This window comes from Nansenia antarctica (assembly GCF_963989245.1).
Source record: "Nansenia antarctica genome assembly, chromosome: 7".
Lineage (NCBI taxonomy): Eukaryota > Metazoa > Chordata > Actinopteri > Argentiniformes > Microstomatidae > Nansenia > Nansenia antarctica.
Genome location: NC_137677.1, coordinates 41,814,187 through 41,834,985, shown reverse-complemented (window position 1 = coordinate 41,834,985; position 20,799 = coordinate 41,814,187). Strand labels below are relative to the sequence as shown.

At 42.2% G+C, this 20,799-nt stretch overlaps 1 protein-coding gene across 1 annotated transcript in view; it reads right to left on the bottom strand.

Annotated features, from left to right (window-relative positions):
* The window catches only part of bin1a (bridging integrator 1a), a gene marked incomplete at both ends in the record, with an annotated part of 14,958 nt that extends 11,022 nt beyond the window's left edge, over positions 1-3,936 (bottom strand). The window contains 6 exons of the mRNA XM_080536761.1: positions 190-312; positions 411-506; positions 1,643-1,737; positions 1,963-2,017; positions 2,539-2,619; positions 3,850-3,936. Coding sequence (XP_080392887.1) covers positions 190-312; positions 411-506; positions 1,643-1,737; positions 1,963-2,017; positions 2,539-2,619; positions 3,850-3,936 — 537 coding nt within the window. The remainder of the gene's footprint in view (positions 1-189; positions 313-410; positions 507-1,642; positions 1,738-1,962; positions 2,018-2,538; positions 2,620-3,849) is intronic.
* Between the last annotated feature and the right edge of the window lie 16,863 nt (positions 3,937-20,799).

Here is a 20,799-nt window from a genome sequence, read left to right as displayed (position 1 = left end):
AGGTTGTTGATCTGTTTACAGTATCTCAATAGGTCAAACACATTTGGGTCAAATGACAGTGAAAGTGTCAATTCTGAAAAAGAACTGAAGAAGAAAAAACAGTTTAACTGAAGAAACAAAAACAGAGGTCATGAACCACCGACCAGCATTACTGGAGTCGTTCAGAATCACCAACACCAGGTAGGGTACCTTTGGCATCTTGACTCCTCCCCCTCCTTTCCCCTCCGGCTTCTTCCCCTTGTGGGTCGACGAATAGGCGTGTCTCGCACTGTCGTAGTCCACCAGCTTCCTGTCTCGCTTTGCAATACGAGCCTGAGAGGAGGTGGATAAGGATGATAGTCATGGTCATAAATGGGCAATCGAAGGTCGTTATTGAGATTGAGATTGAGTCTTGAACGCCCGGATCCTACCTTAATATCAGGGAACTGGCCGAGGTATGTATCCATGGAGATCAGAGCGTGATCAACCAGTTTCTGATGGTAGTCCTCCCACAGGACGTCAGAGTCCTGAAACATAGACACAGACAGATCAAGTTAGACTAGCACACGCAAACGCATACACGCACGCATACATTCAGTATGCACGCAGACACAGAGGCACAAACACCACACACACGCGGAACCCATGCAAACTCACACATATGTACACACACACACACGCACGCACGCACGCACGCACTCACACACACACACACACACACACACACACACACACACACACACACACACACAGCTTAGCTTAACTGCAGCCCTTCACCTACATGCATTCCTACTGCACCATAGGTAACTACATGTCTATCACTCCACAAAGGTAAACACAGTTCATTTACCTGTGTTATGCCACTTCTCTAAGCCTTTATTTACACTTCCTTCAGAGAGTTGAATGCAAAGAAAATTAGGGACAAAGGGGGGGACAAATAATGCATGACATGGTGGACCAAACGACCACAAATGAGACAAACGCAAGTACAGATCCGATACTAGAATAGGTAACACTGTAGTGGTGTCAAAACAATTGCCGCAGAGTGGATGTAATTGCTCTGTCAGGGTTCATATTTCAGAAATGTGCTTTTTGACATCAATTCTTGTTTGAAAATGAATGTATCAATTGTGCCATAAAAAATGTACTGTAATAGTCATATTTCTCTTACAGAATTAAGGTATCGCTGAAAATGTAACCTTTCCGTACTCAGAACTGTATGTACTGAAAACACAATGGTTGTGAACAGGAGGTGGGATGTGACATGGTCTGGTGAACAGGAGGTGGGATGTGACATGGTCTGGTGAACAGGAGGTGGGATGTGACATGGTCTGGTGAACAGGAGGTGGGATGTGACATGGTCTGGTGACCAGGAGGTGGGATGTGACAAGGTCTGGTGAAAAGGGCCGCATGGCAGCAATTCTCAGCAAGTCGTTCAAATGAGCAAGTCGCTCAAATGAGCAAAAACCTTCATAAAAAAGAAAAAAAATGTTTATCTTTTTTTTTTGCATATTACGAAAGTTGGAGTGTGTTTTAAAACAGTTTAGATGAAGGACGGACTGATGTTCAGGAGAGCAAAAGTAAGCGAAGCTCAGTCTGGTCTCCGAGCTAACACCCAGGTTTTCTGTACAATGTGATTTTAGAAGAATAATGTGATGTTGACCTCAACGACGGAGTCCACGTCATCTTTGCCGTACCACTCTGGCTCGTACATGTCAGCCAGACAGGAATTAAGATTCTTGGAGGACTCGTGCATGGCTGTGGACATAGTAACATACACACACATACACACACACACACACACACACACACACACACCGCACACAGCACGCACACAGGCACACACAGGCACACACACACACACACACACTTTATGTAAGAGATATGGTGGAAGCTTGCCTCTTTGTAGTGCTTCAGGTGAGATGGGGCCTGCAGTCAGTCCAGTATCAACCTCCTGTGCAGACATCAATGAGCACATCTCACCTTTTACTGCTTCCAGGTAGACTCTCAGGTCCCTCTGAAGTTTGGATCCTTCCACCTGAGAACAGAGGACACAACTGCTGATTCCTACTGTCTCCATGGCTACCAGTAGAGACAGAAGACTGTAAAGTGGTCTATACTGTAGATTGCTGTCTATCTCTCTATCTCTCTCTCTCCCTCTCTCTCTCTCTCTCTCTCTCTCTCTCTCTCTCTCTCTCTCTCTCTCTCTCTCTCTCTCTCTCTCTCTCTCTCTCTCTCTCTCTCTCTCTCTCTCTCTATATATATATATATATATATATATATAATAAAAAATAACAAAAACAGGGCAGAGAAAGTAATTGTTAGGCTAGGTGTGATGCAGAGCGCAATGTCAAACATGTTTAAGAAGTAGAGTTTAAGATCCCATCTGAAACACCACCACTTAGTGTGCCCTTGAGTAAGGCACGTAGCCCACAGTTACTCCAGGGGGAATGTCCCTGTAATTCTGAATTGTAAATTGCTTTGGATTAAAAACGTCTGCTAAATAGCAAATTCGAATACAATTCTCAATAAAAGCATAATTAGAAACCGGGACATTACGTGCTGTTTGTTGAAGTTGATAACCCCCTCCTCGAAGGCAACGTCTCGTGTCTCATCAGCTTTCCCCAACTTCTGCATGACCTGGGAATCACAACCACGCAATAAGACAGAACATTTGACAGGTGCACTTTGGAATAGGGAACAATGCAATAGGAAGACACTGGTCAACGGTTTGGCTCACCACAGTCGGGTTCTGATGAGAAACCCGAAGGGCTAGGCTTTTGGGGGGGGGGGTCGATGGTTCAGTGTGAGTTCATTGTTTGTATTGTATTTATTGTTTGTATTGTTCAGTATTGCTCTTGTTGTCAAGCTCTTTGAGAGACATGTGTCTAGATGTACAAAGTGCTATACGGATACATTTGATTGAACACATTCTTATGATACACAAACTACTCAGTTTCGACCCCACGCAGTTACATTATGTTTATATAAATAAGTGGCCAGATTTGTGGTGTGTTGTGGTGTGTGCGGTTAGTTTTTAGTTGAATTGGACTGAGCTGACGCTTTACCAATGTTGCGTCCAGTGGTTTAAGAAGAGCGCCCCCTATTATCCAGATCGGCGCGCTTACCGTTAGCACGCCATAATAGCCATGGTGTTAAACGCGTGTAATATGCAATGGGAATATTTAAGCAATAGTGGTGATTAGACTAACAGAAAAAAAGAGAAAAAAACAGAAATTCAATGAATATCATGGAAACCGTTAATTTGATATGACTGTTGATTATTTGGACATGTTTACATCGCTGACTTGCTTTCCTTTTGACATTTTGAATCCAGTATCTTTAGCCTGGCCTGCTGCTGGAGCAGGGAACCCCCAACCTCATCAGGAAATATATCATCGGTTAATACAGAGATCAGAGCATAATATGTTCGTTTTGAGAGGCTTGTTGATATACTGTCAGTTTCAAATATGTATATATTATATAATATGAATGGTGGAGATAGAAAATTGTATTCAGTATCCTAAAGAACACTGTACCCTACCAAGCCTTTGCAAGAAACGCATCCTATTTGTGTTAGACCGATTCTGAATGAACATGCCATGGCACCTGTTTAATTTAAATAGAACGATTATTACACTATTCACATTATTCAATTTGGCATGAACCGAATATAGGCTATAGCATCCAAACGGTTGGCAACATCCCCTGAAAAAAGCACCCTACAGCGTTATTGACGGGCGACCATCATGCGTCATTCATTGCATCTCTCCAATGATGCTGTGACTTTTGGACGGGCCGATGGCAAATACTGATACGATATCATTGGTGAAAACAACAACGTGTGTACTATTATATTAAACATCATACCTTTTCTTGAGCCCGTGTTAATTTTTTCTGGACGTTACTGGCGAGTTTCCCCGCAGTAACCCCCTTCCCCAATCCCATCTCAGCCATCTTGTCTTCCTATAATAAGCTTTCGGTGCAATATCAATTTTTTTAAAAAAGCAAAGACTTCTGTGGAAATGGGTCAGAAAAAATACATGAATGTCGAGGGAAAAAAGAAGAACGATGCTTAGAAATGGCCTGTGATGGAGCTGCTGCGACCTTTAGGGAGACTGATGTCTGTCCAGCCCAGGTTGTACCGCTGTGCGTCCCTCTGCCTCCGAGGACCAATAGTCTCTTAAAGCGACACACACGGAGGTTGCTGGCAGGCTACGTCACTAGACACGCTCAGTATGGAGGACCAAGTCTGTCAAAATTAACAATAAATATATAGACACATAAATGAATGTATGAACAAATAAATTAATGAATACACAGAAAGAATGAATGTGGAAAACAAAGAATGAAAGTGGAAAACAAAGAATGAATGCGTAAAAGAATAAATAAATATAGAAACGTATTTCGTTATACTGTGTGTATTCATTCATTTATTTGTTCATACATTCATTTATGTATCTATATATTTCTTGTTAATTTTGACAGACTTGGTCCTCCATAGCTCAGCAAGAGAGAGGATGATATATCTATGTATCTATAACAACATCGTTATTTGTTTAATCATATTTAGGTATAGGCATATAATCGAAGGTGTATAGTAAACAGGCTTCATGAACAAGGTCAGGTGTGACTAGCGTATTTCTTTAAAGCAAAATGTATCACATTAAAATGCATTATTCTAGATGATTGTAGTTACCCCCTTGATATGATGTGAGGCCTCTTAAAGGCACAGTCAGTATAATAGGCTACTGTTTCATCATTGTATGGATCATGTCTACTAACTAAACAATGCGTTAGCATAGCAGACAAAATAAGTTGTTATAATTATGGATCAGTATTCATTCATTAATTCATCAACTCAGTCTTAACAAACTTCGTCCAGCCTGTGTGTTTGTGGAGTGCCTGCTTCATCACTCTGACAAACGGTGCTGATTACAAATTCCTGTATTAACCAACACGACGTAATATAGGCCTATATGAGGGTCGATGTAGGCTACTAGGGCTATCAAATATTTTAAAATGACATTTCCTATACCGTCTTTATGCTCTAGGGGACGATATTGCTTCAATCAGCTCTCCTGTAAATCATTATTGGACCTATGGACTGAAAACTGACATTGGGTGACTAATTTACGTTTTTACATCCATTTGATATCCATTTTGGTATAGGTAGGAATTCCTAGTATACAAGGAATAATAATATATGATATAGTATTCATAATTCTGATCCTAATATCAGATCACTATCATCAAAAACATTTATAATTAATGATCTGATTGTTGATAATATGCTTGATTTTATGTGTCTAACAGAAACATGGCTTGGTTCTGATGGAGTTGTCTCTCTTATAGAAGCTTCTCCCCCAAAATATTTATTTTCCCAAGTTACTAAAAAAAACAAGAAAGGAGGTGGATTAGCAAGCATATATAGTGACAGTTTTAATTGCAAACAAATTACTCTTGGAGATTTCTCCACTTTTGAACATCTAGCTTTATTACTTAAAAATGATACTCCTATTCTCATTGTAGTGATATATCGTCCACCAAAACCATCCCCAGTAGTTCTACAAGAATGTTCTGATATTTTGTCTATCATATCAACTGACTATGATAGGTCTCTATTGGTTGGTGATTTTGAGACATTGCTGTATCAGGATTCTTAATAGGACTGGTTGTTAAAATCCCTAAATATTCAGCACAACAATTGAGTGGAGTTGGAGATGTCCTCTTGGGTGGAGTGGAATTTGGCAATGATCACGTGGTGCCACCAGTACGACACATCTTCAGTTGTGGTCCCCGACCTCATTGGGTGTTTCGGACAGTTATCACAAGACACCCTCTGCCGAGGTTGGCCCACCACAGGCTGATCGGGCCTGGGTGTGTGTCGCACGGTGGCACCACGTGGTCATTTGGGAGCCCATGTTGGGTCCCTACGTTTCAGCCACAGCCAGTGACTGCTCCGTTCTGCTGCAGTGGACAGTTCTCTGATTGCCTTCCGTTGGGCCTGTCCTCTGATCCCTACTGCCCTCAGGAGCCTTGTGGTGGAGCTGGCTACAAAGCCTCTGCAGCCCACCTCCACTGGCCACACCTTCACGTTCCAGCCCCGCCCCTCTGCTTCGACTGCTAAGTTGGCATACCGCAGCCTCTTCCGTTCGAATGCCTCATCGATGGCCTCCTCCCATGGGACCGTCAGTTCTACGATGAAGACACGCCGGCAGGACTTGGACCAGAGGACTAGGTCTGGGCGCAGGTTGGTCACTGCAATTTCGGGTGGGAAGGTGAGCCTCTGGCTGAGGTCTACCCGCATTTCCCAATCCCGGGCTGCGTTCAGTGGGCCTGAGTCTGGAGGTGATGGCTTGGTCCGCTGTTTCTCCCCTTCCCGGATGAAGGTTGTTTTCTGTGGAAAGGTAGTCTGGGCATTTAGATCATTACTGTATTTTCTTTAAGGTAACGCTAACTATGAAACAGAAGAATGTGGACCGCATTGTCAAAAAGCGATGTTTAAATTCATCGGCAAATGAAAAGTTCATGAGCCTTATGAATTCACTCTCTTCACCTTGCGAAATACTCTCCATAGATAACATAGTAGAGAGCTTCAACAACAAATTGAGAACTATCCTTGATATTATAGCTCCAGAAAAAATCCAAAAAGTGTCATCAAAACGCAAAGCACCATGGAAAAATGAAGAACTCTGCCAATTGAAAAGAAACTGCCGTAAAGCAGAGCGCAAATGGAGAAAGTCTAAACTACATATACACCTTGACATTTTAAAAAAACAGATCTTTACATATAATAGGGCAATGAAGTTGGCTAGAAAAACCTAATTCTCTGATATAATTTCTGAAAACAAAGGTAACCCCAAAGTGCTTTTTTCAACCATTGATCGTCTGATTAACCCTTCAGTAATTGCGCCTGTTGAAAATAAGTCACTTTCAACTTTCAACACTTGAATTTGCTACATTCTTTCAAGAAAAGATTTCCATTATAAGATCAGAAATATCATTAGAGAATTCAAAATCTAATTTGGTACTCCCAGATGAATTAAGTATGCCTATTGCTGTCATGGATACATTTGAGCTTGTCAACCCCCATACTTTAAAAACAGTTGTTTCACAAATGAAATCATCAACATGCTCACTTGATCCAATCCCAACATGGTTCTTCAAAAGTGTTTTTGACTGTTTAACTGACAATGTATTAGAAATTGTGAACTGCTCTCTATCAACTGGCATCTTTCCCACTCCCCTAAAATCTGCCATTATAAAACCACTACTTAAGAAAGGAAAGCAAGATAATTCTGTTCTCAGAAATTTCAGACCAATATCTAACCTTTCATTTCTAAGTAAAATCCTTGAGAAAGTGATTTTCAGACAACTTACTGATGTTCTTAGCAAAAACATTTTATTTGAGAAGTTTCAATCAGGTTTTCGTTCTAACCACAGTACTGAGACTGCAGTAAAGGTTGTAAACGATCTCAGACATATCATAGATGCTGGTGGTGTATCAGTTCTTGTCTTGTTAGATTTGAGTGCTGCTTTTGATACAGTAGATCACACTATTCTAATACATCGTTTAGAAAACTGTGTCAGCCTCTCAGGACTTGTATTAGTGGTTTAAATCTTATCTAGTTGGTAGGCATTTCTCTGTTGTCCTGGGAGACTCTGTTTCTGATAATGTTAACATCACATGTGGGGTCCCTCAGGGGTCTATTCTTGGTCCCTTGGTCTTCTCCCTGTACATGATCCCATTAGGTGGAATCATCAGAAAACATGGTGTACATTTTCATAGTTATGCTGATGATACTCAGCTGTACATATCAGTATTGCCTGATAATTCACATGCACTCAGCTCGCTGGAGAATTGTCTCCGAGATATAAAACTTTGGATGTCCAAAAATGTTCTACAACTAAATCAGGACAAAACTGAGATTCTTGTCATTGGACCAAAACCACAAAAAGACAAATTGTCGAATACGATGGGAACCTTGCTTTCAAACTGCAAACATGAAGCTAAGAATCTAGGTGTGATTATAGATTCTGACTTAAGCTTTGAGCCTCACATCAAATCTATCACTAGAAATGCTTTTTATCATCTACGGAATATTGCAAAAGTTAGACATTTTCTCCGGCAAGCTGATGCAGAAGTGTTAATGCATGCTTTTGTTATAACACGTTTGGACTATTGTAACAGTCTCCTTTCTGGTCTTCCGAAGAAAGCTATTGGCCAGCTGCAATTAGTCCAAAATGCAGCAGCGAGAGTTTTAACCAAAACAAGCAGACGAGCTCATATAACTCCTATTTTAGAAACTCTACACTGGCTTCCTGTTAAGTTCAGAATAGATTTCAAGATCGTTCTGCTTGTTTATAAAAGAAACTGCCTCTCTGGCATAGCACCAGAATATTTGAAATATTTGAATATTTGAAAGACCTTTTGCAAGCATATCAGCCCAATAGAGCTCTCAGGTCTTCTGACGCTGGTTTTCTCTGTGTACCACATGTACAAAAGAAGAAATGTGGTGAGGCTGCATTCTCATTTTATGCACCCAAATTGTGGAATGCACTGCCAGTTTACATTAGGGATGCAACCTCAGCAAATATGTTCAAGTCAAGACTAAAAACCCATCTTTTTAATATTGCCTTTAAATGACTAAATAATTAAATTAAGATTATAAAAACCCATCCTTTTAATATTGCAAAATAATTAAATTAAGATTATATAATGATTAAAGCACTTTGAGCTGCAACGTTTGCAGGAAAAGCGCTATACAAATAAAGTTATTATTATTATTATTATTATTATTATTATGATTATTATTAAAGCTAAAAGGCTTTTGCACTATGATGTGTAATGCTCTGGTGTAAAGAGGTATTTCCATAGAATACGGTAGGCCTATTTACATATACAGTAGGCCTACCGGTGCTAATGTTAATTTAATGTAATAATTTAGTGTGAACGCTTATGCATTAGCCTGTAACCAGAAAGCCAACAGATTAAAAGTCATACAAAGCAACGAGCACAGGTTCTTTACTGCTTTTTGCTTTTCAAACATTCACGTGAGATGAGATCCTAATAAAAGGCCTATAGCCCACAGCATTACGAACTGATCATCAAACATCTTAATACATGCCACTTAGTTGACACTTGTCCAGCTTGGACTGTCTGCTCTCGGAGCACACAGCTGCGGAAAGGATTAACACATCCAGAGCAAATCAGAGACTTGAGGCTGAACGTGGAGGTCAGGACACCTGTCGCCCTCTGCGCAGGCGACGCTGCCTGGGCATGTGTGCGCTGTCCACGGTGCTGATCTGAGAGAAGACGCTGGTGCTGGATGGAGAGCAGAGTTTGGACATGTTGAGGATGTCTGGTGAGGTCCTCTCAAACGACCAACACATCCTGACAACACGATGAAATTCCCCTGAAAAGGTGTCTTTTTTATCTGACGTCTTTACTATATATCATTCTTATTCAGACCTTACGAATGCTCACAGATGAGTAGGTATAGGCCTACTTCTGATCTGAATATGAATTTTGTTCGCAATCGTATTTCAATAAACCTCATCCTGGCGAAATAGGCTACTCACGGGGAAGTCCTACTTACTCTGATAACTCATATATACATATGAAGCCTGCTTTGTTTTCCATTTATTTTTTAATTCTTATTTAGAACAATTCGTATTTAGAAGGCTATTCTTGGTCTGCTTCCATCTTACCTATGGATACATCCTTCAGAAAAGTATGGGAAGTCTCCCAAGACTTATTTGTTCTATCTGTTCCTAAAGTCAGCACTGAATTGGGAAAAGGGGCGTTTAAGTATGCTGCTCCTCTGCTTGGAAGCATTTACAAAACGACGTGAATCTTCGGGAGCTGGTCTCCCTGGATGCATTTAATAATTCTAAATGACATGGAGGCAGGCACATCTGTTGATGTTTTGACCGACACGTATTGCGCCTGTTTGATCCCTGATGTTGATCTTGAGACGAATATTGATTCATATTGTTTTCCATTTCCATTGTAAATTGTTATATATATATATTATTATTATTATTTATTTATTTTTAATGTCTGCGACCTTGTTAATTGTGCTGCCGTCTGTCTTAGCAGATCTTATAAACGAGATTGTTTATTATTCTCAATAAGAGAAAATAATGGTTAATTAAATAAATTAAAACAAAACAAAACAAAACACACATTCACGTTCACTACAGTAGGTTGCAACCCCTCCGCTGCAGATGGTTTCATCCAAGCCTGGCAGGGACCGTAGAGTGGAAGCGTCAACACAAAGAAACCACGACGGGTAAGAGAGGAGCATTGGGAGACAAACACAATCTATGTCCAATCGGGAAAAAAAACTTATAAACACGGAGTTTCTTTTCTGTCCTGCATCGGAACATGATGTGCATTGAATAATACATGAGGGGGGTCACTGTACGTCGCCTTTCTCCAGGAGAGCGACAGAGTGGTGGAGTTGGACGTGCCGTTCCTCTCCTTGGCTCTGGGACTCGGCGCTGTACAGTGGCGGGTGGTTCTGACGGGTGTGTAGTATTTGGACCAGGCTGGGTTCACGGAGATGAGTGTGTTTGATGCGACCAGCTGACCCAGAGGAGAGAGAGACTACATCGGACTCTGGATAACCAACCAGTGTAAATGCTGGGTCGTTACGGAGGTGAGTTAGGTGTCGCTTTCTTTGTTCTTCATCAACTAACGTTGTCGGATAACGGACCGACTTCAGGCTCACTACTGCTTCATTCTTCGCGATGGGAAAAACAAATCGTGCTTATTAAACATGACAGACTTCACAACATAACGACTAAAAACTGCAAACAGTTTGAGGAAAAATAACACAATAATAGCCTAACGAGACACCTGTGTTTTGGGATGTTGTTTTGGACAGGAAAGCACACAACGTATTATTTAACCAATTGACAGAATACATTAATAAATCCTATCAGTAGCTAGCTGACGTGGTTAATTAACAATTGTATTTCATCCTCATGTTTCATACTGCCTTTTAGTTTGTAGGCTACGCAGGATGACTGAACAACTCTGAACGCGGACGCCTTTGTTTTAGTTCTTTTGTTTCAGTTTGCAGCGCGAACTGCAATGGACCGTTATATATTATATCCTCCTGCAACAACGTGTATTGCTTCCTCATGCAGTATGATGGTATCCCATGGTACACACATCATAATTGTATACTTTGTAATTATGTAGTTATATAGTTATTTAACATGAACGTGACTAATTGAATCAGGCAGCGTGTAAACAGTAAGGAGATGGATCCTACGCCTGCCCTGCCTGCACTCCATCACTTGGCGGAAAGTCACGTGTGCAATCTGAGACTGTCAGAATGGGTTCATCGTTGGCTATCCAGCACGCCCCTGAAACAATTGATCTACCTAGCGGAAAGCTTTGGTCTTTTTTTAAATTTATTTTTTTACATTTGCTGTGTCAAAACACATTTCTATACTGGAAGATGATGGCCTACATCATCTCTGCAGGACAGCACGCTGTGTGTCAAAACCTTTAGTCCCCATTTTATGTAGCAGTATTTATGTGTTTTCAGATATTGGGCAATTGCCACGTCCACAGAGGATGGTGCAATGTGTGTGTGTGTGTGTGTGTGTGTGTGTGTGTGTGTGTGTGTACATAAGGAGAAGTGGTAAGGTAGTTGTAGTCACTATCTGTGTACCAGTCTCACTCATAGAACCCTGTATGTCCAAATGTCATTGTGTTGAATGTGGAATACATTGTGTACAGTACATACAGAAGTGTATGTGAACCTCAATCCACCCCCTACATATACATAAATAATACTGTAAACACTATGGATACAGTAGAATGGGAAATTGGGAAGGCAAAATGGAGACTCTGGGAGAGTAAAATGAAGAGTGTATAGTGGTGTGAAATGGGGGCGTTGTGTTGTGCTATTTATGTAATAATGGGCAGATAAGCCAAGCGGCAGCAGCTCCTTTAAGGGGGACTGTGTGTCTAATTGAGTTATGCAGCAACAGGCAAAATGTTTTTGTAATGCAGGGAAAGAGGGAGGGAGAGAGAGAAACAGGGTGAGAGAGGGTGAGAGAGGGTGGGGAGACTTAAGCAGAAGGGGGACAGAGAGAGAGAGAGAGAGAGGGGGAGAGAGAGAGAGAGAGAGAGAGAGAGAGAGAGAGAGAGAGAGAGAGAGAGAGAGAGAGAGAGAGAGAAAGTCGATTCTAATCCTATTAATCCACTTCGCTGCTGTCCTTCTCACCAGCTACAGACTGATATTACATGCAGAGCAGACGCTACTTATCTGGGTTGTACAGACCAAGCAGGCTGGAACCAGCTGATTCAGAGTCTGCCTTCACACAGTATGGAGCGTGTTGTTGATTTAGAATGACCAATGATGTACCATAAGATAGTAGTAGTCAGTTTAGTGTCCAGTTTAGGCCCCTCCCTTGAAGTTTCATAGTTTTAATGACACATTTTTCTTTTTTCTGATTGACTATTCTGCAATTATGTATAATACAAGTCAGAGTTGTTTATATACTGTAACAATATCCATCCTTTACTTTTTTGAAAACCTTCCAAATTGAACGTTTGCGTGATTCCTAACATTTGCGTGATTCCTAATATGAATGCGTGATTCCTAACATTTCATACAGCATGTAGCGAACCGTGATAGAGACATGTTGTGCTTTGTGTTAGAACTGAATCATGGCAGAGTCACTAAAAGCTCCCAGAGGAAGATCTGTCCTTGGCCCAGTACCAGCATGTGTACAGACAGTCCCTCAGAGCCTCTTCACACCACAGCCCTGGAAACATGTTGGGACGTCTGTCTACCCTTGGTTGTTGTATGTGTGTGTTGGATCCCGGTATCTCTTGTCGCTGGATAAAGAGTGAGCAGTAATCTGTCGAAAGCCTCTTTGGTCTCTGTCACCTCGTCACAACTAACCGGGATTTAGAGGGATTTAGATCGATGCTATCCAGCTGCTCCTGTGTTCGCTACAGTATGGCGACAGTAGGTACTAGCCATACTAACACAACCTGTACTGCGCACTACCTCTGTCACAAAGGTTCCACAGGGGGAATGTCTTGGTAAATCTGGTCTTTACATGAATAGTAGTCATAAACTAATAATCATGGTAATGCTACATAAGTGTCTAGTGAAGACAACGTAATTTACCAGCTAAAAAACAGCACTGTAAAACAAGTGTACAGTAACAAGTTGTCCCCCATGTCGCGCCCTTTCCACGTGTGAATTGGTGACTTTTATTCAGACACATGACAGACATTACCAGAATGGGAGGTGCTTATTTGATTCATTATCAGTCTTGCTTCTGAAAGCTTTGTGTTTATTTGAAGGCAATCACATTTTTGAGATAGGCTAAACTGAGGTAGGTTTTGAGGTAGGCTAAAATGTTACCTGGGCTTGTCATGTTTATTTGATTCATATTCAAGGATTTGATAGTATTATTTGAAAACAGTCAGTTAGTCAAAAGGTGAGGTCTGAGTTGCACTCTCGTCTTTGCATCCTATTATGACATTGTTAATGATAACAACCTATAATTTTAACCATACAACCTATCATTTTAAACGTTCACAAGATGAATCAGTGTCACCTTGAAACTCGTAACAATCTTTATGGCAAGACGCATCATTCACCCAAAGTTTCATCAACATTGTCCCAGTGGTGTCAGATAAAGTGTGTGACCTAGGAACAGACAAAAGCGTGTGACATACGAACAGACAGAAACCAATCCATAGTCACTGTCACCGATTTCATCATGGGGGACAATAAAGTGTTACCTACTGGAGTGTAGCTACTTACAGCAGTGTACTGTGTAGATTGACGCAGAGGTGTCCATACTGTTATGCAGGTGGATCTCAAGTTAAGATTCAGCCCTTAGTATATAAGTGCAGTCCATTTACTGGATTACTTACTCTGTATCTGCTCCAGTTATGTGAATGGAGTACACTAAAAAACAGTTACAAAAAAATACAAGTCATAAAAGCTGGAGCTATTATCAGAACTGGTATTGTCATTAAGAATGTCATTAAGAATGACAATACCAAGAAATTAAAAAACATTACTACGCTAGAAAAAATCAAGTAGTCGTAGAGTGGTGAATAAATAATGAGTGGTCGAAATGTCTTCAACATATCAAGCTCCTTCTCTCACGAGGGCCCGTTAAAACCTTAGTGATGGAACGTCCATCTTCTCACTGCTCTATCCCTTCTCACGGCCAACCAAAGCCTGTCCCTCACTGCTACAGGAAGTCCTGCCAAAATGTACTGTTACCCTGCCCGATGGCCACAGGGTGCTCGCTTGCTGAAGTTAATCCTCAACTGACGCACGGCCCAGCCCCTGTGAATACTCTGTCTGTCTCTGTCTCGTCAAGATCTGGCCCTTAAGATTTCTACCAGGTGAGGCAGGAATGGGATACAGCCGGCCCTAATGTGGTGAGACTTTGAGCTGGCGCTTCTGCCTCTCTCGTTCACACGTTTTGGAATCTTTCCCACATCCAAACAGAAGAGGTCCAGTTGGCAAAGCACCATCGCTATGCCAACGGAGAGTGGAGTCATCTCTTGTACAATCATTCGTAACGATGGATGGGGTGGATAGAGAGAGAGAAAAAAACAGGGATAGAGACTCGCTTCCCTGTGCTTTGTTGTGACTCACTGTGATGTCAGTGTTTTTGGATCGACTGTGTCCAAAAACACTGACATATAGTCGATAAATATGGATTTGTAGTAGCCTCCTCTCTCTCTCTCTCTCTCTCTCTCTCCCCTCATCTCTCTCTCTCTACCTCCCCTCATCTACCTCCTCTCTCTCTCTCTCCCCTCATCTACCTCCTCTCTCTCTCTCCCCCCTCATCTCCCTCCCTCCTCTCTCTCTCTCTCTTTCTATCTCTTTCTCTCACTCTCTCTCTCTCTTTCTCTCACTCTCTCTCTCTTTCTCTCTCTTTCTCTCTCTCTCTCTCACTCTCTCTTTCTCTCTCTCTCTCACTCTCTCTCTGTCTCTCTCTCTCTCTCTCTCTCTCTCTCTCTCTCTCTCTCTCTCTCTCTCTCTCTCTCTGACTGCCATGTGTTTGTACAGTATCTGAGTAGTAGAACCATTCGCATTCTCTCCCCCAGTCTTTGCTCTGTCCGTACCGGGTAGCTCTCCCCTCCCCTCCCCTTTACCCCATCCCTCCTTTCCATCCGTCCTCCTGCCATCCTTTCTTTCTGCTCCACTGACTTCCAGAGAGAGGCTCTGGCTGAGGCTGGCGAGGGCCAGGAATAGCTCAATGGAGGGTTTGTATTGGCTGCCTGGGAAAAAACGACTCGCCCTTTTGATTCGCACACAAAGTCCTGGGCGAGAGGTCACCCGGTTCTCTGAGTGTGCTCCCAGACTACCAAGGAAAAGAAGGCGACCGGCTTTTGAGCCTCCAAAATGCTCGTGGCATTTACCGAGGCCTACGTAAAGATGGAGGTTTTACGGCCTAGTGCCTAGTAAACTGTAAAATGTCGGTGTGTGCTGTACAAACAGGCCACAGTTTACACATTATACTGTAATCAAGTGCATACATTGGCAAAGTGATAGCTCCTCCAGGTCACACATACACGCACGCACGCACGCACGCACGCACGCACACACTCACACACGCACACACTCACACACACACACACACACACACACAGTGTGACTCCACTACAGACTCAGTTGGCTTTGTGTGTGAGGTGACAGATAGTAAAAAGACAGAAGAGAAGATGACCACGGTGCTACTACTGTAGGCCCACGTCGTCACGGTGACAGATGGACGACACTGAGAGACACACACACTCCTCCTGCCTTTTCACACCTCTGCAGTCACCGTACTGTCGGTACGGCAGACACCAACACAGGCGTGATTCAGGCGTGATTCATCGTCGTTGATTAAAAAAACAGAAAGGAAAAATCTGCGTGGCAATCATAATGATTGCGCACTGTATTGAATCGATCGTAGATAGCACGGAGCAAAAAATATCCTGAGCATCAATCCCGATATGTCCAAATAACCGATAGCCATTGTTTTTTTTAATTCAGTTTCATTTTCGTTACCTGTAATCCAATCCATTGAGCCAGTGGTGAGGACTGAAGACAACCGCACGTTTACTAAATACCTTCATGGTATCTTCACATATAGCTATATCAGGATGCACACGCGCGCGGGCGCGCACACACACACACGCACACATGCATGAGTGCACACACACACATACACGCACACATGCATGAGTGCACACACACACACACACATACACAACACAGGCACACACACACATGAGCGTACGCACACACACACACACACACACACACACACACATACATACATTCACACACTTAATCTCGACGGAAACGTTCCTTATCCAGGTCAGAAGAAGGAGAAACCTATCAGCAGCCTAATGGAAATGGAGACTAGGAGCTCTCAGCAGGATTAGCTGGATTTAACCAGGCCTTAGCCTCACGTTCCTCCAACTTCCTACCCTCTAACCCCATTACCCCCCGGTCCCCCAGGACCACAACACAACCATCAACCTTCTCCACAAAGCCTCCTGATAAACACTAACTTCTAACTTCCGTGATTTAGCTTTCAATCGAACATTGTTTAATAATAATAATAATAATAATAATAATAATTCATTGTATTTATATAGCGCTTTTCCGGGGCTCAAAGACGCTGACAATATGGGAAAAACTGAAAAACTGAAAAACACGGAAACAACAGCAACAGATAACATGAGCACATAGAACAGAGTTAACAAACAGGGAATAATTAACACAGCAATGTCCAGGGGGCAGGGGGGGTGGCAGGGTTAGGGGAGATGGCTAGGGGTAGGGGAGGCTGTAGGCATGGGAGAACAGGTAGGTTTTGAGGTGGGATTTAAAAGTGGAGAGAGAGGGTGAGTCTCTGAGTGATTGAGGGAGAGAGTTCCAGAGGCGGGGTGCAGCTCCGTTTACTGTTGACTGTGCATGAAGTGCTTTGTTGAAATGGGATCCTCCTTACTGTGTGTGTGTCACTAATAGGATTCGCAGTGAGTCTATTTGAAAAATGTTTCTCGTCAACGAGACGCACCGAGATTCTAAGTCTATTTTAAAGCATTGGTTCATTTAAAGTGTTTTTCACCCGTTATGTTGGAAGTGTTCTTTTGATCCGTTTCATTTGGAAGTGTTTTTCATCAGGGATTATCACCTGCTGGGATGCCCCATTAAACCCATTCTCTTCTCTCTCTCGTCCTGATGTAACAGAGACACGATGTGCCGTGCTGCAGATGATTACCCCTCTGTTAGTGAGGACGACTCTCCATTCATTGGCTTCTAGTGTCATAGAAGGTGTTTTTTTGATTGATTGAAAACTTTATTAGAAGATTTGCAGAAGTAGGTACATGAAAGTACATATTACATACAAGGTCAACTAACAGGATAAAAACCCAAGAAAGCCACTGGCTTATTTCAATTGGGGTCCTTGATTCTCAATTCATCGTACTCAAAGAGAGATCATAACAGCGTTATTGTAGTTTTAGGCTGCATTTACACTGCAGGTCGTAATGCATAGTTCAGATTTTTTGTCTCTATCTGAATTCTTTGGCCTGGCCTGGATCTACTTTTTAAAATGACCCATATCCGATACCTGTGCTTACATTGGCTTACACTTAGGCAACACTTAGGAAACGACCCGCATGCGTACATGGTTACCGAAAAACGAAAGTAAACAGACAGCCAGCACTTGCAATGGACGCAAACGAGACAGAAATTATAATCCCTTTTATATATTAGAATAAAGCCGTTGCTATCCGAAGTGTGTTTAGAGGTCTGCAAAATATTGCTCACATTTTAAGGCGGGGAGGAGAAATATCAGAGAATATCAGATCCAATGTGTTTTTTTTTTTTTACCGGTTACACGTTCATGTTACATATCCGATCTGTGCCACATGTGAGCAAAAAAATCGGAATTGTGTCACTTCTACCTGGTAGTGTAAATGCAGCCTTAAATTCGATTTGGTTATTTCTGACTGGATCCCAGTCGTAGTTTACCCAGGCTGTTTTACTAACCAACTCCTGGTGGGTGTGTTTCTGTAGTGTACATTGTAGTGTTGTTATAATTCAGTAGGCATGCTGTATCCGTGTGGTCATGTATCCCACTGAAACAATGACAAGGGTGTTGGGGTTTTGACTGGTGATGGAGTCAGCCAAAGGGTTATACAGTATATAGCTCCAAAGAAACGCTCTCTCCATAGACGCTGACACCTCAACCGTTGTCACGTCCCTGTCTGTTGTCCTGACAGCTGGGAGAAGTTTCTAGTGACTGAGCCCAAGGCAAGGTTGGTGCCTTGGTCTCGGCTGTCTTGTTGAGGACAACTGTCAGTCAGACAAACAAATGGACCGACCAACAGGAGTGTGTGATGAACACAACAAAATGTTTGAAGTGATTCACACTAGAGGGGGAATTCTATTCATGATGTCAAGACCGCAACCTCATGCAAATATGTTCAAGTCCAGACTAAAAACCAATCTTTTTAATATTGCCTTTAAATTACAAAATAATTAAATTATGATTATATAATGATTGGAGCACTTTGAGCTGCAACATACTGTATGCAGGGAAAGTGCTATACAAATAAAGTTATTATTATGCCCACGATGCAGACAATGTCGTCTTATGAGCCTGGGTCAGAAAAGTACATGTTCTTTCAAATACTTGATACTTTGGTTCACTTCGTTTAGCTTGCCTGGTGTGATGGAACCAATGGAATAGTGTTCAAAGTGTTCAAAAGATAAAGATCACGATTAAGCATCTAAAGTATTTCAAAGAAAACAAACAACTGCGGTCTGGCTACCTCTCTGCTCTCTTTTTTTTATCTCTGTATCTCTTTCTATCTCTCTCTCTATATATCTCTATCTCTCTCTCTATCTCGCTCTCCCTCCCTCATTATACCTGTGTACTCTGTCACTCTCTTTCTCTCTCTTGCTCTCTCTCTGTCTCTCTCTCTCTCTTTCTCTCTCTCTCCCTCCCTCTCTCTCTCTCTCTTTCTCTCCCTCTCTCTGTCTCTCTCTCTCTCCCTCCCCCCTCTCTCTCTCTCTCCCTGTCTCTTTTTTCTTTCAGCAGATCTCAGGAGGAGAGACAGACAGGCATGCCCTCATTCTGTTGACATTCTCTTTCCCGACATTCTTCACCGCGTGCCGCCTCTGAAATATTGATGCTGTGCCGTACGCTCAATAGCCCCTGCTGTTAGTCCCCCCCCCCACTGTAGTAGACAGGAGGGGGGAGGAACACTCCCTCTGGGGAACCTATAGTGGGACAGGGGACGGAATGAAACGCGACACCTTGCAGGGTTATTGCTACCTAACGAGGTTATGTTGTGTGCCGTGCCCGTGCCCCCACATTGTGTAATGTCTGTAAGTGATAAATTGGGAGTAGGTACTAGAGTTTCCCAGGAGAAGGGAACAAGACACAACAGCGTGCGCTGGATATTGCTGTGTGGTTATGTTGTACAGTGCTGCTACAGTACATGGTCTGTTGGAGATGGGGGGGTCAGCTGGACAGATAGGGTTTCTTACTGCCAGGAAAGACACTGTATATAGATCAATAATAATAATAATAATAATAATAATAATAATTTTTATTTGTATAGCGCTTTTCCTGCAAATGTTCCTACACAGTCCTCATGCTTTGGAGTAGTTAACATCCGCTTGTTTAGATGTAATACAAATAGGGTTTTCGCTCTCTTTCTTTCTCTCTCATTCTCATTCTCTCTCTCTCTCTCTCTCTCTCTCTCTCTCTCTCTCTCTTGTTCTTGTTCTCTCTCACTCTCTCTCTCATTCTCTCACTCTCTCTCTCATTCTCTCTCTCTCTCTCTCTCTCTCTCTCTCTCTCTCTCTCTCTCTCTCTCTCTCTCTCTCTCTCTCTCTCTGTCATATTATTATGCCCTAATCTTATTTGTCATTTGACATAACCCTGTAGCATCTTTGGTTGTTATGACAACAGACTGGACAAATGCAGTAGCATCATAAGAAGTTAAGTTTAAACTGTTCATTTGCTCACTTCTTCACTTTCTACAAACCTTGTATTTAACCCCAACTGTTGAGCACCTGTTGTTAGTTAAATTACATAGAGAGAGACAAGCTTAGAGGACTAACTTTGTGTCATTGCTGCTTGGTTGATAATACTGTATTTATTTATACAACGGGTGCTATGGAAATCCCATTGTTAGAGCCTGTCCTGCCCGTGATATAGACAACATACACATGGCCATGTCCATTAAAGTGATGATTGAAATGAATGGGCGCTGTCATAGCATTCGTCATAGCAACATGTGATTGGCAGCAAGGCAGGCACAGTCCGTTGCGATAGTAGACGACGTGCATTTCAGTGTTTCTGACATGGCAAAATTGGCCCCAGGGAAGACATTACAGTAGGGAATAACAGAAACCGAAATCGCAGTCCAAAACAGTCTTTGTCCATTTGACCAGATGGAAATGAGGGAACGTGCTTTTCACATTGTGTCATGTTGTTGACTGTACATTAGGCTCATGGGCCTGTTGCAGTTTTCCTTGTCTGTGGGTGTGATTTAAAAACATTTCTCTTACTAAGTGGTTTTCTTCTATAAGCCGCAGCGAAGAGAGAAAACAAAACAACAGTCCACCATTTAGTTTTGAGTCATAACTCCTCGTAGTCTGTAGTCATTAGTGAAGCTAATCCCTATAGAGTGTCATTAAGACCATTACTTAACCTTTATTCTAAACCCACTTAGCCTTTGTACTGTCACATTAAGACAGTTCCTTTATGGAGGCCCAGAGGGAGGTGGCTCCTTTAATC